The following is a 13,277-nucleotide window of genomic DNA, read 5'->3' as shown; positions in this document are numbered from 1 at the left end:
TGGAAATTGGAAGATACCCCTCAATTAGTTTGCTTTCTAAGATTGAGTTCATGGTCATTGTTTCAGCTTTTCAAACAAGTTGTGTCTCTCGGGGATGCCTATATGGCTGCAACTGACTGGCTTAAGAGGTTGGTGATGGTTATTTTTTTCATTAACAATTTGACACAGCTTGCATAGCACTATCTTCTTTCAACTGAAAAAAAATGCTTGGTCAAACTACTCCTTCAGCCAAGGTGACAAATCAGGGAAAAGAAAAGGAAGTCAAGAGATACTTATCTTTATCAGTAGTGAAATAGTCATAAAGCTAAATGTCTCAATTAGGAGAAAGCCAGTTTTTTTTTTCTTTTCTTTTCCTTCCTTTGCTTTTCTAAAATTCAACTTGATTTGATGTGAAGTATAACAAATGAAGACTTTGTTAATAGATAAATGAATAAATAACACAAGAGGACAAAAGGAGTCGCCCCCCCCTTGTATCAAATAACTAAAGGGTAAAATATCTTCCATATCTCATATGAATAAAGAAAACCCCAAACCATATGCCATATCAACATCACCCCAAGTTAATCCACATGGGGTTGTGCAAGTGGATTGCCTTTATTATTATTTTTTAAATCCTTCAAATTATTACAACATGTTTAGTATAGCTTTGGGTGGGGTTTTATTTACTATCCACCATACATTTCAATCCTTCTTCTTTAGCTCATACTCTATGCCCCCTCCTTGCTGCAACCAGCCACAAGTTTCACCCCCACAAATTTAGTCTAGTCAATCTCATCAGTTCTTATTAGTATTATTATTTTAAGTTTCTAATAATTAGGTTTGGCACCTAACACTACCTGTTCTAATGAGAAGAAACTATTATTTTATTTTGTGCTTCACAAATTCATACAAATAGATAAGAACTGCACCAAGAGTTGTTTTCCCATTCACAACTTGCGTACAAAACACATGTAACAAAGCGTGCATAGATCAAATAAGACAATGAATGAATAGTCATTTTCAAACCCTCTTTCTGTATTCCTATTTTGACTGAAATTCTTCAAAAACTTTCATTAGATTCATTAATTTGTAATCAATTTCTTAAAGACTATTGGTTAGAATAGTGTTACCGATCAAAACTATAATCTGGTGATGGCAACTATGCTAGTGGAGGATCAGTTTTGCCATCTTTTTGGTAAAGCACGTGTAGCAAACAAAGCATCTATGGCCTGCAATTTTTGAATGGAAAAGGTCATAAAATGCCAACTTGTACCAATATCTCCATGACCATCCCCCCAATTTTCTTATCTTTTTCCTTTTTGTAAACTTCAACGGAATTTGTGTGCATGTATTTGGACATTATGCAATTCTATGCTTGAATGGAAAAATACATAATATTACTAAAAAAAATGTAAGCAAAATTACAACATTGCAACTATTATCATGACACCCAAAAAAAAAAAAAAACAAAAGAGGAAAGCATATTCCACCAATTTCCACAACGAAGACAAAGAAAATTGAAATATTTCCAAAAACAGGAAGAACTACCTCAGGGGATTGTAATTTGTGTGGGTTAGGATTGAATAAGAGAATTAGTGGGAAGTGAAATCTAAAGGGCTCTGATCTCTGCTCAACCTGCAGATCCCGAGGATTGTAGCTGATGCATCATTGTCATTGGTGATCATGTGGTTTTGAAGTCTTTTCAAAGAGCTGATTATAGCAGTTGATCTTGACTCTGTTTCACTGTGATCTTGATTTCTAGCTGATTGATTAACTTCACATAATCTTGGTTGCTTCGATAACCTTGATGAGCCCATAGATGTTGCTTCCCCATTGGTTGACCCTCCTGAGCCCACATGAGATGAGGAGCACCCAAACTCATCCTGCATTTGTCAAAAATGCACCCTTGTCAATACCCTGTTTGGTTACTTAGAAAATATATGACCAAGAAAAGAAGAGAAAAAAGAAATTTTGAACTTTGACTCATAAACTCATAAACCCAGATTCTAAATTAAACAAAAATTTGGATACTTTTGTTTGTGATTATCAGAAAGTAAGGGAAAAGAAAAACAAAATATTCAACAAAGTCTCCGTTGATTCCTAAGGGCAGGGTATTCTTTTTACACAAGACAAGATGCTGAAAAAATTTCTATTCTGTGATTAAAAGAAAAAATTTTAATTCATAAAAACCATAACCAAGATTCTAAACTAGTAGAAATTAAACGCATTTTTATTAGAGTGATCGGAAAATTAAGGGAAAAAAACAAAAATATATAAAAAAAACTCTGTTCTTCCTAAGCATGGGATTCTGTTTCCAACAAAATTCTGAAATAGATTCTTTTCCTTAATTCAAAGGAAATATAAATTCTTTTCCTCAAGTTTATATAATACCCTTTGAATTAAAACATTTTCAGATTCAAATATTTGTCTTGAAAAAGCCCAATTTTTTAAAGAAAATGGCTATAATTCAAGGGGAAAAAGCAGGGCAAGAAAGCAAAATCAACATACATCAGAGTAAAAACTTAGATGCTCTCTCATCCTCTTCAATCGTAAACCACCACCTTCACTGCTACTCAAAGAATCCAAGCTAGACACCGGCTTTGACATCGAAAAAGAAGAAGAATCCCCTGACCATGGAACCACTTGATTTTCCCCATCTTCAACCTCCTCTTCCTCTTCCTCTTCCTCCTCCTCCTCCTCTTCATGATCTTCTTCTTCTTCTTCTTCTTCATCGTCTTCATATTCTTCCTCGGATGACTCTTCCTGCTGATCAGTCACTTCACAAATACTGCCGTTGTTTTTCTTGTTGTTGTTGCCGACGCATGACTCGCAAACAGAGACAGCAGGGCTGAGGTTGCGACCCGAGGCAAGCCAGGGAGTTGGGTTTTGGCAGACACGGCAGAGGAGGGTCCGGCTGTGCTTCGCCACGAGGAAATTGGCACCATGAACCTCCACGTCGCAGTCCCAACACAGGTTCGCTTGGTCTGATTCGCAGTGCATTCGAGCCAACCCTTCACACAGCTCACACTTCTTCATTCTTTTCTTCTCTGCTTTTCTTTCTTCTTTTCTCTGCTTTTCTTTCTCTTTTCCTTTTATAGAAAGACCACCCTCACCCCTAATATTTTGCTATTTAAATCGAGTTAAGGGTAGTTTTGTCATTTACTTTTTAACCCACGAGTCGAGTTTGACGTTTAAATCGGCTGCCACGTCGTCTAAAAATTTTTTTTTTTTGATTTCACTCGTTGAGACGATGTGTTTAGTTTAGACGGAAGGAGGAGTAGTAACGTGGTGGATGGCTTGACTACGAGAGCCGTTGGTTGAGTGCCACGTGGAGGGCTATGGTGGATGGGCATTTATGCCTTGTCCAAAGATATTTTTTAAACTTGGTTCGGAAGAGATGACTTGGCAGATTCTCCAAATCTATTCCTACGTGGACAAATCGAGCCCGGTATGGGGTCATGAGCCACGTGATCCCCACCTGAGGTCCGAAATCGAATCAATTTTAATGACGTGGCATAGTGGGACCTACCTTTACGTTTATCCACGCTTTTACCCCTCCATCTCCTTGTTTGCCTTAAACTTTATATACATATATATTTATATATATTATTGCAATTTGCACATTAATAGTAATTATTTAAAGAAAATTAAATATTTTGTATATTAATTGTAAAACACAATAATTTCATTAATCCAAAAAATGATTCCACTTAATGTTCCGGGTTTATTTAACTCTTATTAATCGAGAAAATCTCATTTTCACAATTAAATTTTACAATCGTAAAGTCTATAACTTATCAAATTTCTTTATATGATAGATAATATGAACAAAAAAAATTACTAGTATTTGAAAATAAAACTGATATTGTTGTGAACAAAGAAGGTGCATGCTCCTTTGTATATTTTGCATTGTCCTATTAATAATGGGAGTATGTGATAGGACCATAGAAATATATGGGCAAGAATGGACTTGTGGGGTATACTTCCATGGCCGTGGAGCAACCCTCACCAAGCTTTTCAAGACAAGAAAAATGTTTTTTATTTCCTCAAATTGAGCAAGATTTCATTAATTAAAAAAAGGGGTATTTATTGATGTGGCAAAGTTCATGTGAAGATGCCAATGTGGCACACGATTAAGGGAGGAAATCAAGGGGAGCTAGCTAGTTGGGAATTAGGAGCCACAAATGGTGAAGATAGAGAGAGAGAGAGAGAGAGAGCGAAGGGGGGGAATGTGTGGAGGAGAATGGACATAGGGAGGGTTCTTTGCACATAGACTGCCAAAGGGTTAAATGCCATTTAAAAGCAAAGAGGTGTCACCTTGAAGAGTGATGTGGTGTGAGGCCCTCCCCCCCTTACAAGAATCTTCTTACCACCGACCCCAACCCCCTAAATATTTAGCTGGGTTTTTTCTTTGCTTCCTGGGTGTGGGCGTTTGAATTTTTGTTAGGTTTATTAATTATTATTATAGTACTTATTTTGTAGGTTTTTGATTGAGTATCATACTTGATAATTGTAGTAAATTTTTCCAATGAGATCAAAGTTTCAAACTAATAGTTCCTTTTTAGTGATATTTAAACAAAGTAGTTGATGACTCTTAATCAAGCCCTGCCTATAATAACAATAAAAATAGGGAGTTTTTTTTTTTATTATTATTATTGAATATGCATGTTTTAGTTCAAAAAATTAATAAAATTAAAAAGAAAGAAGAATTAATATGCATTTTGAATATATAATTATGATTAATCAAGTGTGGAAACTTGTTTGATTACTCCACTAAAAGGGCATTCATGATCTGATAATTTACAACTTGCTCTCTTGGAGTCATCCCAACAAACAATGTGTGTGTGGAAATAAGTTGGATACTTAAAACAATTTCAAACAAATGGTTTTAGTTGTCTTTGAAGGATTCTTCAAACTCTTTCTAGTTATTCCTTTCTTAATGGTACGTTTAGTTGACGAAATAGACAGGAATTGAATAAAATAGTTATTACGTGAGAATAAAATGAAGTGAGAATAGAATAAAATAGTTATTACTTAGTTTAGTATGACAAAGTAAATATGATAGGAATAATTATTATAACTTATTGTAGTATTTAGTTGGTAACAATAATTTTAGAATAAGAAAAAAATAGAAAATAAAAAGATAAAAACACCATTTATTATTTATATGATATTTTATTTTTATTAGATTTTTTAAATATTAATAATCTAGAATTTAATTAAAATATTAATAATTAATAATTTAAATATTAATATTTTATTTAATTTAAATATTTTTATCATTAATTTTTATTTTATTTTATTTAATTAAATATTAATAATTGATAATTTCAATATTAATATTTATTTATAATTTAATTATTTATATTTTAAAAATATTAATATTTTATTTTAGAAAATTAATAATTGATTATTTATTTAAAATATTAATAATAGATAATTTAAATATTAATATTTTATTTAATTTAAATTTTATTATGATTAATTTTTTATTTTATTTTATTTTATTTTTTAAATATTAATAATTGATGATTTAATTATTAATATTTTTTATATAATTTAAATGATATTATGTTTATTTATTTTTAATTTATTTTGTTTTTAAATAGGAATAATTTATAATTTATTTTATTAATAATTGATAATTTAAATATTAATATTTTATTTATAATTTAATATTAATATTTTATTAAAAGTTGGAATCAAGTGAGAGAAAGAGGAGAGAGAGAAAAATAATATTTTATACAAATGAAGTTGTAATTTTTCATACTTGTAAGGGGTATTTTTGTCTTTATCAATTTTTAAATTTATTCCTCAACTATGGAATAGCTAATACTATGAGAAGGGTGGTATTAACTATTCCTTGGTTTTAAAAGATTTTGGAGAATAGGCATTTTTATGGAATGGCTATTTCTTTGACTATTTTTCAACCAAATAAAGGAACCAAAATTCCTTGAGAATAAAAGGAGAATGGCCCAACCAAACATGCTATAAAAGAAATAATTCTTTCTTTTTTTTTTTAATTTGAAGGAAAAATTAGAACTCGATTTTTTGAGTAATATATATATCATTTAATATTCTAAATATAATTATTTCTAGTGAAATTTCAAAGATTAAAATTTAAAATTTTTATTTGAATTTATTATATTTAATCCTTCTTACAGGTAAGAGTACTTTTTTCTTTTCCTTGAACATGATTGACTTGAAAACAAATCAATAAGCAAATACGTCACGCTATTATGATAAAAAATCACTCATTTATACGATCGGGATTCTCTATTATCGATCTTTATATCAATATCAAATATATAAATATGACAGGCAAGATTTTACAATTGCAAAATTAAGTAAAGAACAATTCCATCATGGCATTTGCAAGTTGAGACTTGGCAGCAGGAAGGAGATTGAGACTCACAAAATAAAGATTGAAAATAAACCAAAAGGGCCCTAAAAGAAGGAAAGGAAAGTTATTGCACTATGGTAATGCAAATCCAACATAGTGGATAATTGAAGATCTGGCCCATTATTGGTCCCGAAATGGTGCAAAGTAAATGTGTAAATGTACTGCTTGGCATACCTGTCACTCGCTTGGGCTCCATACCCACCCCATGCTTTTATAACTTAAAAGATATTTTTCAATTTTTTTTTTTTAAAATTTGGGTTTAATTCGTAAAATGATGTCGTTAAGTTCGTACAAAGATCTCAAGTTCAAATTTTACAAGAATTGAAAATTTATGGGTTGCGAAAGAGAAGTAGTTCTTTTTACGTAATTTAAATCTCAATAAAATTTCGTTTTCATACGTGAAGAAGTTACGTGTAAGAATGTCTATACATATATGGACATTTTTGTTCGAGCTAAAAGGAATGAAGAATTGCTTTTACTGCATGGTGAATGAATGGAGAAAGAAAAATTTTACACATTATGAATGTGATAGCTACAAGACATGGCAAAGGAAAATAGCACTTTGTAAGATTGAAAATGAAAGAAGCAACTCATTGGGTGATTTTGATGAAATAGATGCCAAATGAGTTGAACTGTGTGCAACTACGGAGAAGGAAAGGGAAAACAAAACGAAATTCCATTAATGATAAATAGTCCAAAAATTGCGAAAGGACAATAGCTAGCTAATATATATAGATATAGTTTGCATGCATGATTGGAAAAGACATATATTTAACTCATTTTTAACCTAGCTAGCTAGTTGCTTCATCACAAATTTCCATTGTCATCAATCAAATTCCAAATTTTGTGAAATTATATTTTGAGCATTAATTGTTATTGGCCCCGAAATTATTACGTACGACATAATTTATTGGAGGATACTTGAAAGTAATATTGTGAAGTATAAAAGTTTTACAGTCGTACTTAAGATAATTTTTTTTCATATTAATATATCAAACCCAATGCACTTTATAAACAAAAAATATATACATTTTGTAATTAAGGTCTTTTGTTTTGTAATTTTAATCCAAATATCAAATTTCTCTAACTCTCAAAGAACTTATTAAAACATATTTTCTACTGCCATGATGTAGTACATGCACTAGGGATATATACAAACATCTTATAATTAACAAAAATTTGAAATTATTATATAAAAGTATGGGAGGATTCAAGTGAGAAGTGTGAAGAATGTGGCAGATTAAGGTGGGTTTGGTGTATGTCAAATTTTTCAGATAAGATGAGTTATACCGCATCTAGTCTTTTGATTACTTCAAAGGTTATAGACTTGACTGACATAGTCACTTGTAAATCGCAATTGATTCATCAATACAAATATTATGCTTTTTTTTAATATTTGAGTAATTGGTTCATTGATAAAGAATAGAATTCGAATTTTCATATTTAAAGAAAAAACAAAAAATTGAGAAAAAAAAGAGGCTAATTGCTTTAGCCTGCATCTTATCTGATATGAAATCTAAATAAATGTACTGCAACTTTTCACAACCAGAAACCCATATCTTCATATAACATATATATATATATATATATATATATCCTAGTGCTGTATATAAGAGATTAAATTTGTCTCTTTCTGTTGGTATTACTTGACTTGGTTGCAGAAATCTCATAAATCCTACTCCATAACATGTCATGGCTTTTACTTTCTAACTCCTAGCTAGGTCTTGTTGCTTTCATTATACTGAATTATTCTTACTTGCTTCTCCCACCTTTTCTTCTATCTTCTTTTTTTTTGAAGGGGTTTCAATTTCTCCTATATTTTTCCTTCCTAAAAATTAGCCTATTTAATTTAATTTTATTTTTGAGGAAAAGGAAATCTACAGTCCCATTCCTGTTATTTGAACTTGGTAGAAATTTGATGAACAAGTTAATTAAAACTATTTGCTTTTATATTAGAAATTGTTCAAAATAACGATATACTATATATCAACAGTAGAATTTGATTAATTTGAATTGAAAAATGGTTGATTAATTAAGAGAATAAAATAGTTTAAATTAAAGCAAAGGTGTTGGATAATGATCCATCAATTCAAAACCTCCACATGGGGTTTTAATTATTTAGTTATGTTTCTCATAAGAAAATGGTAGCACTAATATTAGCCTTTTTGAAATCTGCAAATCAACTCTATTTTATGATTACAATAATGGAAGATAGTCAGAGACAGAGAGAGAGAGATAGAGAGAGAGAGAGAGGAAGAGAAGGACATGATAAAAGCCTGTTTTTGGGTAATATGAAGTAATAATAATTGGAAACTAGAATAAAAACTAAGTAGAATTAAAGATCTTACAGATCTTAATTTATTTCTTATTCTTGCTTCTCCAAGACATGGTTTAATTCCATTGAATTGCAATTCTGAGCTTGAAGATTTTCATGCTTACCAACAATGGAAAAACAAACAACAAAGATGATGATGATGATGAAGAAGAAGAATTGAACTTAGTTTTACAATTTGAGTAGCTTTCATATAACATCATAATCCTCCACCCATTGTTTTGATCCATCCATTAGCCCAGGACTCAACCTAAACATGAGAATACAAAACTCAACCTGGTTCAAGGCGCCATCACCATCCAAATCCCCTTCAGTCAACATGCAAACAATCTCATCATCCCTCATGTCATTCAACCCCAACAAAATGCTGTTCCTCTTCAAGCTCTCGAACGTGATCAGCCCTCTCTCGCAGTCCATCAGCAGCCTGAACCCGTTACACAGCTCCCCTATAAACCCTTCAGCTCCCAATCTCTCCACCATCGATGGAAAGTAATCCTCGAAATCAACTGCAATGTCGAGTTCCATATCCCTCAGGGTAACAACAAACAAATATAAGATATATATTAATGGCTAACTAACTAGCAGCCTGGCTAGGGTTGTTTCTCTTTTTTGTTGGTTGTAACTTGTGGTCTAAGCTAAGTGAATAGGAGAGGTGGAGGAGGAAGGAGCAGGGAGGGGATTATATAAGGGATTTGAAGGAAAGAGATAGGGGGAGGAAAGAGAGGTTTTTCCAGGAAAGAGTGAGTGGCCATTGAAGACAATTAAATTGTACAGATAATAAGATAAATTTCTATGGTGGAATGGTGAGCTTCTTGCACCTTTCATTGGCTAGCATCTTTTTCTTTAGGTTTCTGTGAAGACCCTACTTCCTGGAAGTTGCATGGGATTTTAAGGGCATAACTTTTTCTTTGTGGGTTTGGGTTTGGGTTCGGGTTCCTGAAAATAAACAAAGATTACTACACAATTACACCTGTACCATACCATTTTCCATTGTCATATCTGGTTGTTAAAGGGGTATAACACCACTCGCTCACGTCAGCTAGCTCTAACCAGTGTTTGCATGTGTTATCGGGTAAATAATAATTATTGTCTCATGGACTTGGGTTCCCAACACGTGTTTCCTATGATTTATCCCTTTACATTAAAGATATTTAATATTTCTTTATTTGAAGGAGATTCTAGATGGGGTACAATATCTTGCAATAATCATGTACAAACAAACTATATTGCTTATCATGGGTTGATGCTAGCTTAAAACTACATGATATGACACTCCCAATTTCAAAATTGCTAGTCTTTTTCTATGACTCTAGGCCAACTTTAATCAGTACCAAGAAATTAAGCATTAAAATACTACTAATTAAATATAATTTTTCCGACAAAAGATTCTATAGTAAATGTTCAAAATTTTAGTCAGAATTGATTTTTAATGATGAATTTTCGACAAAATATTTTGTTGGAAACTTGATCAAGGCAACGGTTGTTAATAATATTATTTCATTGAAAATATATTGACAGAATATAATATAATATATATTATGTGAAAAAAAAGTCAATATTACCAAATATTTGAACATATAAATTATGTTGCACCTCGGAAGGAAAATTGGGGAAAATTATAAGTTATCAAGAAAATTAGTTTTTAATATATATATATATATATAGAGATGGCTGAGATCATTTCCGTACCATTTGATGTCCTTTGGATGTCCTGCATCCCTCTTGATAATTAATCTGCAGTGTGACAGCATGACTAGGACTTGGTGGGATGTTTTACTTTAATTTGGACCCTTGTTCATAATACTATACACTGATAATAGCAATAAATTATGAGCAAAATATAGCAAAAGGAAGAAGCAATTACTATGTAATCAGCATGGAATATATTAATATAACTCTATATTTTTATTGTAATTTCAACTTTTCTCATACCACATCTCATTTTTTTTTCAATTAGTATCTTGTGAATAATTTTTTAATTTTAATTTTTTTAATAAAATTATAAAAGTATCTTTAAAAAAAAATGAATTAATTAACAAAAAAAAAAAGGGATATTCTATCAATGAATTGACAATTGAGCCTACCAGACAGGTGCAAGGAAACATGACATGTTGTGCTGTTGATGTAAGCTTTAATTTATTAGCTCCATACAAGGGAAAAATCATGATATCTCAATTCTGTGTTTCCTCCTTTAAAGGACAAGTCGAAAGTTTGAAACTTTGAAATTTGAATACAAATTATAAAGGGAAGCAAGGATGTGATGTGAGAATCATGTGATGGCCAATAAAAAAATAAAATAAATAAGCCACTTAGGTAAACTTTACATTGATTCTTTTGTTGCATCTCTGAGACAAAAGGGAAGTTTCAGTGCACCTTCCTTTTAACATTTCATTTCAATTAAAGTACAAAAATTTAGCCATAGCCTTTTGTGAATGATTTACCATGGAGATGCCAACAAAATCAATCAAGATGTTGTGGTCACAAAAGTTTCTTCCCTGGTGAAGATCATTTTGTTTGGCATGATGTCCATAAGCCCCGCTTCATGGATCTTTCCCGCAGGAATCTTTCCTTCTTCCTGTTCCATTTGACATGCTGAGCTTTTGGAAGTTGAGATAAAAAAAAAAAAAATGATTAGAATATGTTGAAAACCCAGATTTTTCTTTGTGTTCATAAAGTGTGGGAAAACTAATAGGAAGACAAAGATTCGGGGTAAAAGTACCCCCATGAATGGACAATAGACATGAGTTTTGCATTGTTTTTCCCCACTGTATACACTCAATGTTTTTAACAGGATCATGGAATTATGCATATATATATGAATCTTGTTCATCACACGACCAGATTGATGATATTGAGCACATCAGTAGGATAAAACTGAGTTCTGTGCATATTGGGATTATCTATATATGGATTGACAATGTTGGGGATATTATAATCCATTGGCATGTATCTTATCCGTGGATTTGGTGTACGGAAATGTTTTTAGTGAGAAGCACCTGCTTCGTGGACTGTTTAATGAAGGAAGATGCCAAAATGGTTGCTTTCAGAGAAAGTAGCCCAACCTGATCACCTTATTAGTCTTCGAATTTGGATTTTCAACTTGGATAAGAATTGTGGGATTTAGGTTGCATTTGGTATAGTGGAGGTGGTTCACGTTTTAGGTATGTTAAAATAACATGTTGTAAAAGTAATTCCAATAATATCTCTTAATAAAATTGATGTATTGTTTTTAAGATGATTTTTGAGATTTATCGTGTTTATTCGTAAAAAAATTTATCAAATGATTGGATTTGTGATATATATAATTTTAAAAAATATATTATGTTTTCATATTTTAATATAGAATATACTTATGACAATGTCTTCTCATGAGAATCTCATGATTAGTGAAAATGTGATTCTCATTGATCAATGAGAGAATGTAACTTTCTCGTGACAACGGGAAAAGTTAAAATTTTTTTCCCAAATTGCCCTAGCTCGACCCTAAATTTTTTTCACTTAAGTCTAAAAAGGGAGGTTAGAGAATTGGGCTTGCACTATTTTTTTTATCTCTTATAATCTTGAAATGAGATTAAATTAATTTGAATGGTTCATAGTTGACAAAAAATTAAGATCAATTTATAAGGAATTTTGCTTCTATATTAACGATCATTTTTATTTTTTTATCAGAATAAAATTTTTATGTGTTAAAGTCCCAGTGCTTGTTTGACTTGTTTTTTTTTTTTTCAACTTATCTACCTTTTAAAAGTAAAAGCCAGGCTCAACATAAATTTTGAGAAGCTCTTCACAAAAAAATAGCTTTTTTTAAAGAATAAAATTTTAAAAAAAGAGCTTTAAGAAAAGCTCTTATGAGGAGCTTTTTCTTTTTTTTTTTTAAAATGCAGGAGAGTTTTTATTTTTATTTTAAAAATATCTTTATCTATTAAAAATAATTACAATATTACCCTCCTTAAAAAAAATACTTTTTACGATAATTTTAATCAAAATTATAATTTATAAAAAAAAATTTATCAAACAATTTCAGCTTAATTCTAAAAGCTATATTTTTTCATAAGAGCTTTATAATAGTTTTTAAACTAAAAAAAAACCAGATCAAACAGGCTCCTAGAAAGTAAGGACATTTAATATATTAATTTCATAAGATAACTATCATCACCCCATGGGATTGACATTTTCTTCATTGGGTCGTGGTCAACTCACACTTAATAATTAATTCCCAGCTTATCTAATTAAGGAGGTTCTTAATCTTTGATTGGTTTTCATGGGGAAAATTTACATAAACAATATTTACACATTTTCCCTCCTCTCTAGGCAGAAGAAATAAAGGGGTTATTATTATTATTTTTTTTACTTTTAACTCCAAAATCTTATTAATATGAAATTTACTAATCTCAAAGAGTTTGGTATAATCATCATATAAAAAAACATACTACTATTTTGTTTAGAAGCTGGCTTTGTTTTGTTTCCCTTTGCTGTTAATTTCATTAGGTGGTGTATCAGATGAAGAAATTTTGCATGTTGGGCGAAGTTTCTTGCTAATTTGGATTGTTGCTTTGGATCTAG

At 31.0% G+C, this 13,277-nt stretch overlaps 2 protein-coding genes across 2 annotated transcripts; both read right to left on the bottom strand.

Moving 5' to 3' along the window:
* Window positions 1-1,354: 1,354 nt before the first annotated feature.
* BBX28 (B-box type zinc finger family protein) lies at window positions 1,355-3,086 on the bottom strand. Its single transcript, XM_018125043.2, has 2 exons — window positions 2,488-3,086; window positions 1,355-1,862 (listed from the first exon to the last, which is right to left on the bottom strand). Exons 1-2 carry the CDS (start codon window positions 3,013-3,015, stop codon window positions 1,572-1,574), a joined length of 819 nt encoding a protein of 272 aa, XP_017980532.2. The 5' UTR covers window positions 3,016-3,086; the 3' UTR covers window positions 1,355-1,571.
* Window positions 3,087-8,712: 5,626 nt separating this feature from the next.
* On the bottom strand, window positions 8,713-9,562 carry LOC18593795 (Calcium-binding EF-hand family protein). Its single transcript, XM_007021164.3, has one exon. It carries the CDS (start codon window positions 9,237-9,239, stop codon window positions 8,904-8,906), a length of 336 nt encoding a protein of 111 aa, XP_007021226.1. The 5' UTR covers window positions 9,240-9,562; the 3' UTR covers window positions 8,713-8,903.
* Window positions 9,563-13,277: the final 3,715 nt, after the last annotated feature.

This window comes from Theobroma cacao, chromosome 7 (genome assembly GCF_053813885.1).
Source record: "Theobroma cacao isolate CCN51 chromosome 7, ASM5381388v1, whole genome shotgun sequence".
NCBI classification, from domain to species: domain Eukaryota; kingdom Viridiplantae; phylum Streptophyta; class Magnoliopsida; order Malvales; family Malvaceae; genus Theobroma; species Theobroma cacao.
This window is presented reverse-complemented; position numbering and strand designations above follow the sequence as displayed.

Bases quoted from the DNA above. Each gene is read 5' to 3' on its own strand.
- LOC18593795 (XM_007021164.3), bottom strand. From the start codon at position 9,239: ATGGAACTCGACATTGCAGTTGATTTCGAGGATTACTTTCCATCGATG.
- BBX28 (XM_018125043.2), bottom strand. From the start codon at position 3,015: ATGAAGAAGTGTGAGCTGTGTGAAGGGTTGGCTCGAATGCACTGCGAA. The intron at 1,863-2,487 runs GTATGTTGATTT...TGACAAATGCAG, and splicing joins ATCTAAGTTTTTACTCTGAT to GATGAGTTTGGGTGCTCCTC.